Source organism: Hydra viridissima, unplaced genomic scaffold, assembly GCF_058129835.1.
Source record: "Hydra viridissima isolate aposymbiotic clone 2 unplaced genomic scaffold, HvirCarnegie_v1 scaffold_12, whole genome shotgun sequence".
NCBI lineage: Eukaryota > Metazoa > Cnidaria > Hydrozoa > Anthoathecata > Hydridae > Hydra > Hydra viridissima.
The window spans coordinates 5637119-5649741 of record NW_028324311.1 but is presented as its reverse complement, the minus strand read 5'-3'; the positions used below and the strand labels follow the sequence as shown (position 1 = coordinate 5649741).

At 31.5% G+C, this 12623-nt stretch overlaps 1 protein-coding gene across 1 annotated transcript; it reads right to left on the bottom strand.

Annotated features, from left to right (window-relative positions):
- Positions 1-1694: 1694 nt before the first annotated feature.
- On the bottom strand, positions 1695-12304 carry LOC145194170 (uncharacterized). The gene is made up of 15 exons (XM_090068481.1): positions 12170-12304; positions 11537-11821; positions 10811-11010; positions 10501-10565; positions 9582-9903; positions 9275-9397; positions 8685-8891; positions 7765-8280; positions 7444-7590; positions 7041-7169; positions 6479-6610; positions 5799-6402; positions 3983-4263; positions 2325-2530; positions 1695-2128 (listed from the first exon to the last, which is right to left on the bottom strand). Exons 2-15 carry the CDS (start codon positions 11715-11717, stop codon positions 1921-1923), a joined length of 3321 nt encoding a protein of 1106 aa, XP_089924607.1. The 5' UTR covers positions 11718-11821; positions 12170-12304; the 3' UTR covers positions 1695-1920.
- Positions 12305-12623: the final 319 nt, after the last annotated feature.

Sequence of the window (12623 nt, the reverse complement as noted above, 5' to 3'; positions counted from 1 at the left end):
CACTGGTGTGCGTACAACTTCAGATAAAACCCGGATCCATTCAGTACTACGCTCGGGCGAGCTCCTTGCAGCCAGCAGAATCTCCTACGCTTATTGGTGTCCTAATATTCCCTCAGAAAATGAGCTGTTGAATCTTTCTGCGATGCTTGGTTTAGATGTGTACCCGCCCTGCAACGACACGCCTACACTTTGTTGTTGGCTACCAACTGGCTAAAGGTCCCCATGAATTCGCGACCTGGGTCTATATGTCACCGGTTGTCCTCACTTATGTATTCGAGTAAAAGCTTTTTACATCGTAAAGCGATGCAAATATAACAGTCAGAGCTTATATATAAGTTTTGCAGCCCACCACACCAAGAGTTTCGTAAAGTAGATTGGACCGATAAACTGCATAGCTCGGAATTCATTAGCATATGTCACGAAATATAGAGCTTTAGTCATGCGTCCGCAACCTCATCACTTATCTTGGTCTTAGCCAATAACCTTGGAAGTTATAGCAAATAATTGATAGTTTATCATTTATACTCCATCAATACGAGTCTCTGATTTCAAGAGTTGAACTTTTAACATATCACCAGTTTTTAAATTGTAAACCTCTAATTGCTTCTGAAAGTGCGGATTCGACAAACGAAGGCGACACGAAGATTTGGGTTGACAATAACAATAAAAATTAACAGCTACCTATAATCAAGAGCATTAGCAAAAACTCATCGCGACTAAGAGTTAACATATGGCGTGATAATATGCATGGATGAAAAAACAGTACACTAGTTGTTTTTAAACAAAAAATAGTTTGTGTGCTATTGCACATTCTAGTGTTCACGAGTTCTGCGTGCTGTGAATTGCACATAATAAACCCGTTGTGCCTTTAAGGCAGGGAGATAATGATTGACATCAATAATCAAAAAGTAGTAGCAAAACATTGATGGCAGTAATCAATCAAACAGTAGTCATAAAAACTGACCCAAAAATGTGAAATTAGGTGTTCCCAAACCAAATCATACCTTAGAAAACAAAGTTGCAGCACAAAGTTGGAAAACCATGATTTTTTGCAAAGTAAATAAAAAAAAAACAAAAAACGAACAAATCCGAGTTTAAAATAATCTTAGTTGAGGACACGTTCATTGCATTTCATCGCTGAACAGCCAACCTTTTCAATGTATCAAATAACACAACATTGGAAGGGCTGTAATATAATGAAGAATAGCGATTTCTTATCAGCCACAGATATTCTCAGAGCACCCTCTTAGTATTTATTATATTTATATACATGACCCTCTAATTTTTTCATTCTTTCATATCACACTATCTCTGTAAAGGTACCAAGTACTTGAACAACTATTTAAATTCAATCTGTGAAAATTCAACCTGTGAAATTGGAGATATAAATTTTTGGTACTTTACTTTTTTCAGCAATGAAAATGACAAATAAGTCATATCCCCCTGACTTTATTTGAAATGAATCTCACTACCTCACATCTTTTACCATTACAGTTTATACAAACACCTGTTTGTGTAAATATTGAAACACAATACCTTTGGTATTGTGTTTCAATATTTTTACAAACAGATATTTCTCTATTTACTTTATTAAACATAATAAAAGCAAAGAGTAATTTTCAATCCAATCAAAAAAAATTACGACACGTAATTCGACCACCAATGATTTTTTAAAAACATTAAAATAGAGAAGAGCATTTGAACTGGCTATTTCATAAAATACTTACATCAAACTTAGACAAAAAATAAGTTAAAAAAATATTACAGAACAGACAAAAATAAGTTAAAAAAATTTAACACTCAATCAGACGTTAAAAATACATAAGCTTCATTGATATCACTAAACAATTGACGTGCAAATTTCGCATTAATTTAAGAATTCATAAATTCATATTAAAATCTACCAGTTTTTGGATTCAATCACTTTTTCCACTTAGAATTCAAACATGCTTCTAACTCCTCTTTTTCGTGTTTTGCGTAGATTTTGTACTTGAGCAAATACTCACCGATTCTTTTCTTAATCTCTTTAACGCCAGACAAGTGAAAGTGATCTCTGTCAAAATCACCAGGAGCATCTTCAACATCTTCAACGAGCCAGTCAGTAAAGAGAATGTCCTCTTTTCGGATCCTAGATAAAAACTAAGGTTTCATATTGATAGTTTGAGTAAATCACTATACCAAAGATAAACCCAGCACTATGATGTTCACATTTCAAGTTGTAGTAGGGTATTTTGGCGTCCGCAGTAGGATATTTTGGCAATATTAAAGTTTATGCCTCTCTAATCATCAAAATATAAAAAATTATTTCATAAATCCGAACATACTTGGTATTATTTCCAGATTGCTCATAGTGATCATTGAGCTTGTCGCTGTACTTTTGAGCTAACGAATCAGCCATTCCAGTCTTTCCGAGTTTGAAATCCTTTATCCATTGAGGATCTGTTTCTTTTTCCGGCTCGTTCCTAATTATTCGAAGTTCCTCCCTGATCTGATTAACGAATGGACTGCATTTGTTGATGCATAAAATAACCTGGCAGGCGGGGTAAAAGTTGTTAAACAAAAATAATACGCTATTTTAACCCGAGAGTCCTTGTCGTCGTCGTCGTCGTCGTCATCATCATCATCATCATCATCATCATCATCATCATCATCATCATCATCATCATCATCATCATCATCATCATCATCATCATCATCATCATCATCATCATCATCATCATCATCATCATCATCATCATCATCATCATCATCATCATCATCATCATCATCATCATCATCATCATCATCATCATCATCATCATCATCATCATCATCATCATCAGGCGGGGTAAAAGTCGTAAAACAAAAATAATACGCTATTTTAACGCGAGATTTTTTCTTGCGAGACTTTTATCCTTAACAAGTCATCAAGTAAAAAGAATACAAATTAAGTTTTTGGTTAAAGAAGATCCATTTAAAAAAATCTTAAGTGTTAAAAAATTACATTAAAATACAGTAAAATGTGCTATACAAAAACATAAATAAAGAAACTTGTATGTGTAACGCACCCTAAATAACAGAGATAAACAACTGTACGATGCATTAAGAAATACTTTTATGGCAAAAGTTATTTTAAAGCGAATATTATTTAATAAACTTCTGCATAAACCAATTTTTAAATGCATTTTAATGGCGAAGTACAGTTTAAGGGTATCACAAGCCTGTCTCTTTTTAGCATCAAAACATGTAATTGTTTTGTAACTATTGCTACAACAATCATCATTTTGAGGGACATTATTTACAGTTTTCGAGGGACATTATTTAAAAATAATAGATTTCACAAATTTGAGCTTTTTAAAATATAACTTTAAATTATGTAAAGAAAAATTTTTGGAAATGCTGTTTTTTTTTAAGTTCTTTTTTTCTAAATTTTGCTCTGGCTGCAAATAAATAAATAAAACATCACTAGTATTGTGAGGAGGGAGAAAAGTTAAAAAAAAAACAACAGGGAAAAGACGTTAACACGTCTTTTTCCAGTTGTTTTTTAACTTATGATTATGTATCGCAACCTAAAACAAGCAAAAGCTTTAAAAGCTCAAAAAATAGAGTTTTAGCAAGATAGAAGGACAGAAGGTTGGTAAGACGAAGTTTTACAGAGGTAAAAAGAGAGTTTTAAAAAGAAGTAAAATGAGAAAAAGAAGTAATTTTCGGCAAACAGAAGAAATAAAGAATTAAACAGAAGTAAGAAGAAATATTAATTAAGAAAGAATAAACAGAAGTTTAGGCCGTTTAAAATAGAAAAAAAGATTTTTAACTTTTCTTTTGCCCGTTATTATAGTAATTACGGTTATGATGTTTAGTAAAATATGTTTTCCATTTTTAGGAAAATCTTAAATTTAACTTTACACCTAATAAAACGGTCAGTTGTCTTTTAGTTAGGTTGAAGGTTAAATTTGGTTTAAAATCATATCTATATACTTAACTTAAAATAAACAGTATATACCTGTGTGCAATCTGATCCATGCATAACTTTGAACACTTTGGAAATCTCTTTGCTAATAATCTGGTTGATGTCTCCAGTGAAGGGAATGACAACCAGTATCAGGTTGTTCATGGCTCCACAGATTGAAAATGTCTTAGAGTGATAATCCAAGCTGTTGCTGCCAGGAAAGTCAACAACATAAACTTTTTCATTAATTTGGTAATTGATTGGAACCTCAGTGTGAGTGAACAATCCAGATTTACCTTCAATCCCCCATATCTTATTTAGAAGAGTAGTTTTACCTGTAAATTTCGTTGTTTTTACTTATAATCACTGTTTTTTAATAATAAAGTGCCACCTTTTAAATAATGCTAAATTCCAATGAATTTATATTTAAAAACAAAGCAATTTTTTAAAAAAACATACTTTTATATTTAAATGCTTTTTACTTGCATAATTTGTTACAATACTTTGCATATAGCTTTTAGAAACATAGATTTGTCATGATGTACTACCAAGAAGTTTGTTAAAATGTTTATTGTCAATTTTGAATAATGATTTACTATTCGATAAATGCAACATGTTTGAATTAGCTTTATGCAACAACGTCGGTAATTTTTGTAATATACAAACAACATTATTTACTTAAATATTGATATTATATTATTACAGGAAACTTAATTTGATAATTGTCAAAACTATGACAATATTAAATGTTAAACAGTGTAAAGCAAAAAAATATGAAGTATCAAAAAAATCTATAAAGTGTTAAACAATGTTTCTGATAAAAATGTTGTTATATTGGAGATTCTTAAATAAACGATAACACTAAAAGATTAGATCTTATCCCGAATATACATGGAGTAGATAAGTTATGATTATGGACGGATTTACTGAACGAAATGAAAAAAAAATCTGAAGAAATTAAAAAAGAAGTTTAAATGAAGTAATGGTTATTTTATTTCAAAGATAAAGAAAAAACTAAAACAATGTGGCAGAAATATGAGACATTTATTGAAAAAGAATATCAATAGTTTCAAGGAAATCTTGTAACGAATAAAAATAGCCATTTTGATTCTGGAAGACCCTTGCGTACAAAAGACACACCTGGCACCTTCTGTTATGTGGACAATCCCACAGATAAACTTTGTTTATTGACAAAAAAATTTTCACAGTAGGCATATCATTCAATAAACAGAACGATAAAGTGAATTCTCTGTCGTGGAATACAGCGGAAGACTCTCTGAGACAGTTTAATGGGATCACCAAGCTTTATTTTTTGTAAGAAAGAACTCAAAAAAGGTTTGCGCAAGTGTAAAAATCAAAAATTCACGTTATCAGTATGGTAAACAAGCAGGTAGTTAGAATATTCGTGCAGCTATATTTGTATCTTAAGCTTGAATGAAAACAAGGATTTTTCAGGTAGGCCAAATATCGATCTTGATGACTGATTTTAGGCCTTCATGAAAAGCATGATTTTTTAAAAAACCCTAACGTAATATTTTCAACTTAAAAGACATTCGTTTATGAAAGACATTTGTTTATGAAAGACATTCGTTTATAAAAGACATTCGTTTATGGTTCTGCTTAAACAAAGTTATTTTAAAGATTGCAGTTCTAAATTTATTTCATTAGTTTGATGATTCTTGAGATGTAAATGTAAATGGAAGACTTTTTGTATCTTTGAGGGTGTTTTCAATGACACTTTTGATTATCTCTTTTACCCTAAAATTTTTACATACGTATCTAAAACCACAACTCTTCGCATACACTTGTAACTGACTTAAAATTCCTAGAATGACTTAACAAGTTTGTGAAAAAAATTAAAAATGGTCACCTGCATCTTGAATTCCGACAACACCAATATAACATTGAGTGGCAAGGAGGTTCCTAATGTTGTGAATAGCTGCAATGCAATCAATCCGTTTTAAAAGGGACTCCTGCGAAGATGCTTTACATTCACTCAGAATTGTTCCTCTAAAGTTTTCCCACTTCTTTTCTTTGTCATACATGAGCAAAAGAGCTTTTTCTAGACTGTAAGTCTTTCCCTCCATTCTGTAGTCGGATATTTCTTGATACTTTATTGCATTTTTTTGTTGGTTGTCTAGCTGCCAAGTTTTAAAGAGCTCATTTACAATGAACTGGAGAAACTCATGGTAAACCTGATCAACCAATCTTTCGTCTAACAAGCTGTTCGCAACATATCCCGCCCCAGCAAAACCAATAACACCTGCCGCGCTAGTTGCTGCCAGAGATACAGCTTCAATTGTTCCTAACATAACCAGCCCTGGACCTGCTATGATTGCCATCAGGGCTCCACCAATAATTGCAGAAAGTCCAATTCCGAACTTTTTGGCAATAGAAGGCTCTGTTTTAAGCTTGACCGGTGATTTTAAGTATAACGACACTTTGTCGCAAAGAGATTGAATCTTCTTGTATTCCTGTTGTGATAAAATACATTAGGAAATAAAAAGCAATTCACTATTTCTTGGTCAAAAGAATATTGATAGGCTTTACCTCTTCATTGCTAAGGATGAACTGATTTTGTTTTGGATTGTCAAACATTTTGATCAGTTGGGCCTTTTCTTTCTCCGGTAGACAGAAGTTAGCAAGACTCTTCACTTTGGTTATGATTAACTGTTCTTGCGTCTATTGGAAATACAGAGAAACAGCTCGGACTATGAAGAAACTGCAAATAGCGCAATTAACTATTTAAATACTTTTTATTCAAATAAATACTTGACATTTACTTCGTATTATATAGATATAAATGTGTAACCCGTTCTTATTTCTTATTATTCTCTTTATTTCAAAACCGTTTTACATTGTTTCAAACGCTATTTAATCTAAATTAGGACTTTATCGCAAAATAAACCTGGGTTTCATCTGAATACTTGTTTTAACGGTAAAATGTCTAAAAATCTAAGCCTGTACTTCATTGATCAAGCGGGTTTTCTTGCACACAAAGAGTGTTTAATATTTATTATTTAATATTTTAATATTTTACTTAATTTACCTGTAAAGGTAAATGTTAAGTTATCAGTAAGTGGGAGTCGCATCTTATAAACATGGAGACTACCTCAGTATGATTGCTTTGTCTGATTATCTGGGTTATTCCCATTCCCCGTTGGATAGCCATTTTGATTACTCTTGAAACGGAATCGTGATGAGACAGTTGATTGAGACTCGGAATTGCCAAGTTACGAAGCTGAAAAAGAGTAATATTTGGTAGTTTCAAATTCTTTTTTTTTTTTATAAACAGAATATTTAAATTTATTTACAAAAATGAATATAAAAGTTATGAAGCTAACATGCTTCTATAGAAAAATTTTTTAAGCATGACCATTTATTACAATATCAAGAATCCAATAAATAATTTGCTTAAAAAAGTTTTTTGTTTAATTACTGATAAAGTTCATCAAATGAGATTACTTGTCAACAGTAAAAAAATAGCTTGCAAAAACAAAAATCATAAACTTTACTTTGTCCTTCATTAGATAATGTTCACACTTCCCAAAAACCGTTGTCAACTGGATTCGAGATCCACAGTCTGCCATATTTGGCATCATTACAAAGTCCTCCTCCAGGATAACGGAGTCTATGTGTTCACTCATTACCACCTGTTTGATCTGAAGTGTTAAACAAATGAGTTGCAATTTTTACTTAGCTCTTTATTGCATAAGTTAAAAAATCTTAAATATCAAAAATACGTTTTTTTACAAAAAAAAGTATAATTTGGCTACCTAATAACATTTCAATTTACCATTTTCTGTAATTATGTTAAAACTTATATAGTTTCATACTTGAAACAACTCTGGATTTTTTGCAAATGGAAACCCGAAATCAAAGTTGCATTTGTCCAACACCACGTGAAACAGATTAGGACCGGTCAATCGCAGTTGAAGACGCTCACCTTTCTCTTCAGAACAAACCTTAATCAACTCAGCATCCTGGATCTCTGGAGTGTAACACTTTTTTTCATTTACTCTTCTGGGAACTGAAACTTGAACTGCATATTCCTGATCAAAATGCTCTTTTAAAATGAACATCGGAAACTTCCCTTTTGGAGTCCCCCATGTTGATAGGCAATATTCGTAACGATCCACACTGTGTTCAACTACGCATGGGGTCTCTTCAGAGAAGCAGGGTTTCCCAGAGACATCCAAATTTTTTTCGATTTCCTTGTCATCCTTATATTCAGCCGTAACGCACTTCTCTTTTGTCTCATTTAGAAACAGGAAATTTCCGATCGTAGCGTACACGCTACCTGAATTGGGAACTGTTGCTGAATTTTGATTTTGAACAGAGTCAATAACATCCTAAGAAAGGTTAAAGTTAGATAAAAAATCAAACTAAACTGTTTCAGTACATATTAATAATATTAATGAATTACTTAACATTACCAACTGACCAATTAGAAAAATCAATATATATATATATATATATATATATATATATATATATATATATATATATATATATATATATATATATATATATATATATATATATATATAAAAAAAATCAAATTCTTAGCTGAACACCAATGTTCTATTTAAACTAACGAGGTATTTTATGTGGCAACTTGAAGGGTCCTAGTTTTTTTAGGTGCTGATTCCTACGTTATCACATAGCTTAATTTATGCAATACCTTTATTCAATTGAGGCGTTTATACGGGTTTAATATAATTTACTAGCTAACTATCTTTCTATAAATCCGTACCTTCACCATCTTTGCAACTCCAACCGCAAAAGTTAGTGTATTGGACTGTGAAAAAAGACAGCATGTTTCTAAGACCTGTTGAATGATTGGAGCAATATTGCTGAGTTTGTTAACGAAATCGGTTTTCATGTCGATTAACGCGTTTTTGTTCGAGCAAAAATATTCAGCTCCCTCTTTTGTCGCGAAGGTGTTAACTATTGTCTTCACCTAAAGTTTAGTAAAAAAATTATTTGGAGCTGTCGTAACGTGACAGTGTACAAAGTTACTCTACTCCTTAAATCTAAATGAGGTATATTCGTGTCTGAAAGTTGACTAAACTATGTTGAGTCGGTAAGAAAAAGCTTTAAGTTTGTTTAAATTAAGTCAGGCTAAAAGTGCTTATAAACTTAAAAAATGATATTTAAATAATAAATATCCGGCAATGACTTTTAAGTAATAAATATCCGGCAAATACGATAATATTCAAATCCAACAATCATATCAACTGTTAACAATCAAACCAAGTATTGTGAGTTAACAATCAAACCAAGTAATAATTTTCTTGTAATTGAAAGTTTTTATTTGATTAAGAACTGTTATTATGGACCCGCCTGTGTGTTTAGTTGTGTAGCCATAGCTTTCAGACACATGCTGTACGACAACAACCGAGGAACTGGATCCAGGAAGTTAACTGAGTGATACAAGTGCTTCGAAATGCCTCTCTCGTTGCAAAACTGAAATTGGAATTAATTCAATTAGTTGAAGGTCGGACTTTATTTCTTATTTTAATCTCTCTTCTCTTTATTTAAAAGATTAAAAATAATTGATAAAAAAAGAAAATGATGATTGATTATCTTTTAAATTTATCAAAGTAAGAAATATATATATAAACATGCTAAAAATATAAGTCTATCTAACCATTTGAAGGTCACAATCCCCAACCATTGGCGCTCCAAATGTGAAACACTTGACCGATCTTTGATCTTGATCCTCTTGGAAACTTCTTCGTTTTTTCTCTTTTAACAAAGCAAAGATGGCAACAATGGTAGCGACTGCTCCCCCCATTGAATGTCCGCAGAAAATAATGTTGGAGTTTGTGTATGTTTTTTCATTCAAGATTTTCTGAAGAGGAAATATATTTGCACGTGAAAGAAATCCGGCGTGAAACTTCCCTTTTATGCCGCAATTCACACGGAACGCTTTCATGTTTTCTTTCCAATCATCGACTGATTGTGTTCCCCTGGAATTTAAAAATGTTCAAAAGTCAATTTTAAAAAAGCGTCTGAAGTTTCTCTCGAACGATATTCGACATCCGGAGACAAAATATTCAAAAAAAAAAAAGGATTTAAATATCTTAATGAAGATTGCTGTTAGGGATTTTTACTTAATGAATCAACTTTGGAGCTCAAAGCTATATAAAGAACTCCTTAAGAGGTGTTAATTAATAATCATTAATTAACACCTCTGAAGGAGTTCTTTATATAGCTTTGAGCTCCAAAGTTGATTCATTAAGTAAAAATCCCTAACAGCAATCTTCATTAAGATATTTAATTATAATCAAGCATGATAAAATAAAACTCATATTTTTCACAACTTCCTAAATTAAATAGGGGACCGCTCGCATAAACTCGCGTAAAATCAAAGTTTGAAGAAATAATAAAACTGTCTTATTGCACATGGAAGCTATATCTAATTCTTCTCCTTCAATAAATGTCATTTCCTCAAATGAACAGGACAAAATGTTATCGGACGCAAATATCTAATAAACTCATTTCTATCTTTCTACATATCGAAATAAACACAACGAGCTTTTAACTTCAGATTAAAACAGATTTACCTAAATGAAATGTACACGTCCTTACAGTCAACATCTTCGGCCACGATGAAGGAACACTTATCATCCTAGTTTATAAAACATTCGTTATTATTAAGGTTGAGATAGCAGCAAGTGCGCGCATAGCGTATTCCTTTCTATACATAGCTTTAAAATAGAATTACATTTTTACTGAGAAACTATTTCCTCCTCTCCTTTCCTATCTCCCAAAACTGTCACTAATATGTGATACATGAAATAAATCCTACTGTTGACCGAATAAATAATACCCATTCTAGTGTAAATGGTTAAATATTATTGAAAATAAAAAAACCTGACTCTGAAACACGTTCTTCAAATTATGGTTTTGAATATTTTTATTGAGAAAATTTAAACACTCTTCAACCCCCGTAAGGTACGCCGCTTTGCTAGCAACGACAGCGTTTTGTAGTCTGCTCTTTATTGAACTTTCTTCCCACGCTGATTGCGGTTTTTCACGATGAATATTATTAGGTAGAATCCGGTAATAGTCTCCTATATAAAAGAAAATGACCTTTTCTTGACTCTACTTATTGAACAAAAACGAGTTTACGGTTGTTACAAGCTTAATATAATAAAAAGCGTTCAAAATTTCTAATGTGATTGCATATGAGTTAAATTTCTTTTGGGTATAATTTCCCCGTAATAAAAGCCGTTTTAAAAAATAAAAATAAAATTTCCTATCACACTTAGTGATAATATAATTATTGTATTTAGTTCCAGATTTTGATTGCTAAATTAAGATATGCCGCAGAAAGTACATTGTGGTAATATAGGATATTTATGATATGAAATCAACGTTGTAGCTAAATTAATTTTACGGCATGGGAGAAAGAGATAGAGAAAATATTATGGCCTCTCTCCGATACAGGTAATAACCTGTGTCGGAGAGAAACCATAATTTAAGTAAGTGTGTGTATTTACTTGTGTTTGTGATGAATAGTCTATCGCTTATGTAAAAAAAGTGACGCAATAATTCTTGTTCATTAAACAAGATATAAAAACCTATCCTAACCGGTACCTGCAATAAGCTTTCCTTTATTCTTAATGACGACATTTTTTCTACTCATCTCATGCTTTAATGTAAGTGGAGTGAAGTCAAGTCCGAAAACTTGCTTCAAAACTTCCGGGTCGAGATCTTCAATGTCGAATTTCTCTTCTCGACCTTCATACACAATAAAGATTTCGTTGTCGTTACTCATTATGTCAGGCTCTCTCTTTCTTCTTATTCTTCCAATATTTTTCTGGTGATAAAAGCCATTTTGATGAAACAGACAAACAGATTTAAATTCGTCTTAACAAAGTTCTACCAAAGAAAGAAACCAATAACTAAATATCTTGCACATTTCAATTTATAAAAAGGTAATATTTTCTAAGTAAAAATAGTTTGTCATGCAATTGAATTCTTAAATATTAATAATTATTGTTAATAATGAAATATAAATAAATATTTTAATAATAAACATCGCATATTAATATTATAACATAATATTAATAAGCGATATTTATTTAATACTGTTAATAATAAATATCGCTAACAGACATTTACAAGAGTAAAACGAAATAATTTGAAACAAAAAATCATAATTAGAGAAAAAGAAAACTTTAAAGAGCTTTTTAAATCATTTTATAATTTACAATTTGAAATACTTACAAACATATACGCCTTTTTAAAAACCAGCCGAATTGCATTTTAAAAGTTTTTTTACTTTCATATTGAATTACATCATATATTTTTAGCTGATTAAATATGGCCGACAAATATTTGGTTTAATCACATGGCCGTCTGTACTAACAGACGGCCATGTGATGAAATCAAATATTTTTTTGTGAGTTATTCCGCATAATTCTTATTCCGCATAATTCTTAGAACTAAAAATCAAAAAGGGATCTTTTAACAGAACTAACTGTTTTTAATCCTACTTTAGAATCAACTTGACTTGATTTTCTTCTGCTAAAACTGATTAATGTCCCTCCCAACATGAGACGCCTTTAAGACGTGTGTAACTTATTTTTAACTCGCCTAGATGTCGGCAATTAGTTAAAGACGTGTTTAAGACGGATTTTGCACAACTCTTTAAGACGTTTTCCGACAACCAGTTTAAGAC